Source organism: Panthera onca, chromosome B2 (genome assembly GCF_046562875.1).
Source record: "Panthera onca isolate mPanOnc1 chromosome B2, mPanOnc1 haplotype 2, whole genome shotgun sequence".
Classification (NCBI taxonomy): Eukaryota; Metazoa; Chordata; class Mammalia; order Carnivora; family Felidae; genus Panthera; species Panthera onca.
The window spans coordinates 779832-781701 of NC_138343.1; the positions used below are offsets into that span (position 1 = coordinate 779832).

A 1870-nucleotide genomic window follows, 5' to 3' on the forward strand; every position below is an offset into this window, starting at 1 on the left:
ATTTGCCAGACTTCTGAGATATAATCTGGCAATTTATACACTAAGTCTAGACTAACATATTTTGGAAAACCTGTCTAGTGTTGGACTCACATATTAAAAATTTTTGGTAGCCAACTTCCTTCCAGAATTTGGCAATCAGAACTTAGGCTGTGAGTACAGAGATGTCTCCAAAATTGCAGCCACTGTTATCACAGAAGGTCCTAACACAGGACCTTCTGTACTGTGAAGGTCACAGGACTGTGAGCAGGGCTCACAGTGTTATCACAGAAGGTCCTTACACAGGCTGCAGGGCTCAGAGTATTATCACAGAAGGTCCTTACACAGGCTGCAGGGCTCAGAGTGTTATCACAGAAGGTCCTTACACAGGCTGCAGGGCTCAGAGTGTTATCACAGAAGGTCCTTACACAGGCTGCAGGGCTCAGAGTGTTATCACAGAAGGTCCTTACACAGGCTACAGGGCTCACAGTGTATGTTTCTTTCCTCTTGGGTTGTGTGTGCATCTTTTCAAAGAGCAGATCTGCACAGTCCTTCGGTACCTACCCGCGAGTTAAAGCTTTTTTCCAGAGGGTTCTCCAGAGAGCTGCCTTGACCTCCTTGTTCCGCAAACTGTAGATGATGGGGTTGAGCATGGAGGTTACCGCTGTGTAGAAGAGAGCTAGGAGCTTATCTGTTCCTGGCGAATGGCTGGCCTTGGGCCTCAGGTAGGTGACAGACCCTGAGCCGTAGAAGAGCGTCACTACAAGCAGGTGGGAAGAGCAGGTGGACAGAGCTTTCCGGCGGCCTTCAGGTGAGGGCATGATCAGCACGGCAGCTAGGATTCTGCCATAGGAAGCGATGATCAGTAGAAAAGGGCTGGAAATGCAAAGAACGGCTACAACAAAGACCGCGGCCTCGTTACGGGATGTATCCCCGCAGGCAAGAGCCAGGATAGGGGGGAGGTCGCAGAAGAAGTGGTCTATTTCACAGGGGCCACAGAAGTTCAAGGAGAAAATATAGTTGGTCTGGCCCAAGCCTACCACACAACCCACTGCCCAGGAAACCACGGCCAGCTGGGCACATAGCCCACGGCTCATTCGTGTCGCATAGTGTAGTGGGGAGCATATGGCCATGTAGCGGTCAAAAGCCATGGCCGCCAGAAGACAGCACTCACTGATGGCGAACAGCGTGAAGAAGAACATCTGTGTGGCACACCCCTCGCGGGAGATGCCCCGGGCCTCACTCACAAGGCTCTGAAGCATCTTGGGTATGACCGAACACGTGTAGCCAATCTCCAAGAGAGACAGGTTGGCCAGGAAGAAGTACATGGGCGTGTGGAGGGTGGGGTTGGTGCAGATGGCCAGGGCTATGAGAGCGTTGCCCGTCAGGGAGGCGAGGAACATGAGCAGGATGAGGGTGAATAGAAGCAAGCACTGCTCGGCAGCGGCAGAGAACTTGGCGAATGCAAAGTGCTTGACGGACTCGCTGTTATCCTGCCACTGGGAACAGCTGAGGTTCATGACCTGGGAAGGGGTCAGCAGGCAAGGATTCGTTCAATATAAATGCAAATCTACCTCTAAAGAGTGCTAGTACGCCAGGTAGGTACATTTCTTACCTGCAAATCTAAAACTCAAAAAGTTTGGAAGTTACACTCACCCTCATGCCTTTAAGAACCAATCCTACTCTGTGTTCACAATGCCAGCTGATCTGCTAAAAAATGCACCTGGTCACCAAGCATGACATTGACAACAAACATTAACTCCAGCCCATTTCTGTCTTCATCTAGTCTGACCCAGGAATTGCACTACTAGGTATTTATCCAAGGGGTACAGGTGTGCTGTTTCGAAGGGGCACATGCACCCCAATGTTTACAGCAGCACTATCAACAATAGCC

General features: G+C 50.6%; 1 protein-coding gene across 1 annotated transcript; it reads right to left on the bottom strand.

Moving 5' to 3' along the window:
- Positions 1 to 536: 536 nt before the first annotated feature.
- LOC132666547 (olfactory receptor 10C1-like) lies at positions 537 to 1496 on the bottom strand. Its single transcript, XM_060614554.3, has one exon. It carries the CDS (start codon positions 1494 to 1496, stop codon positions 537 to 539), a length of 960 nt encoding a protein of 319 aa, XP_060470537.3.
- Positions 1497 to 1870: the final 374 nt, after the last annotated feature.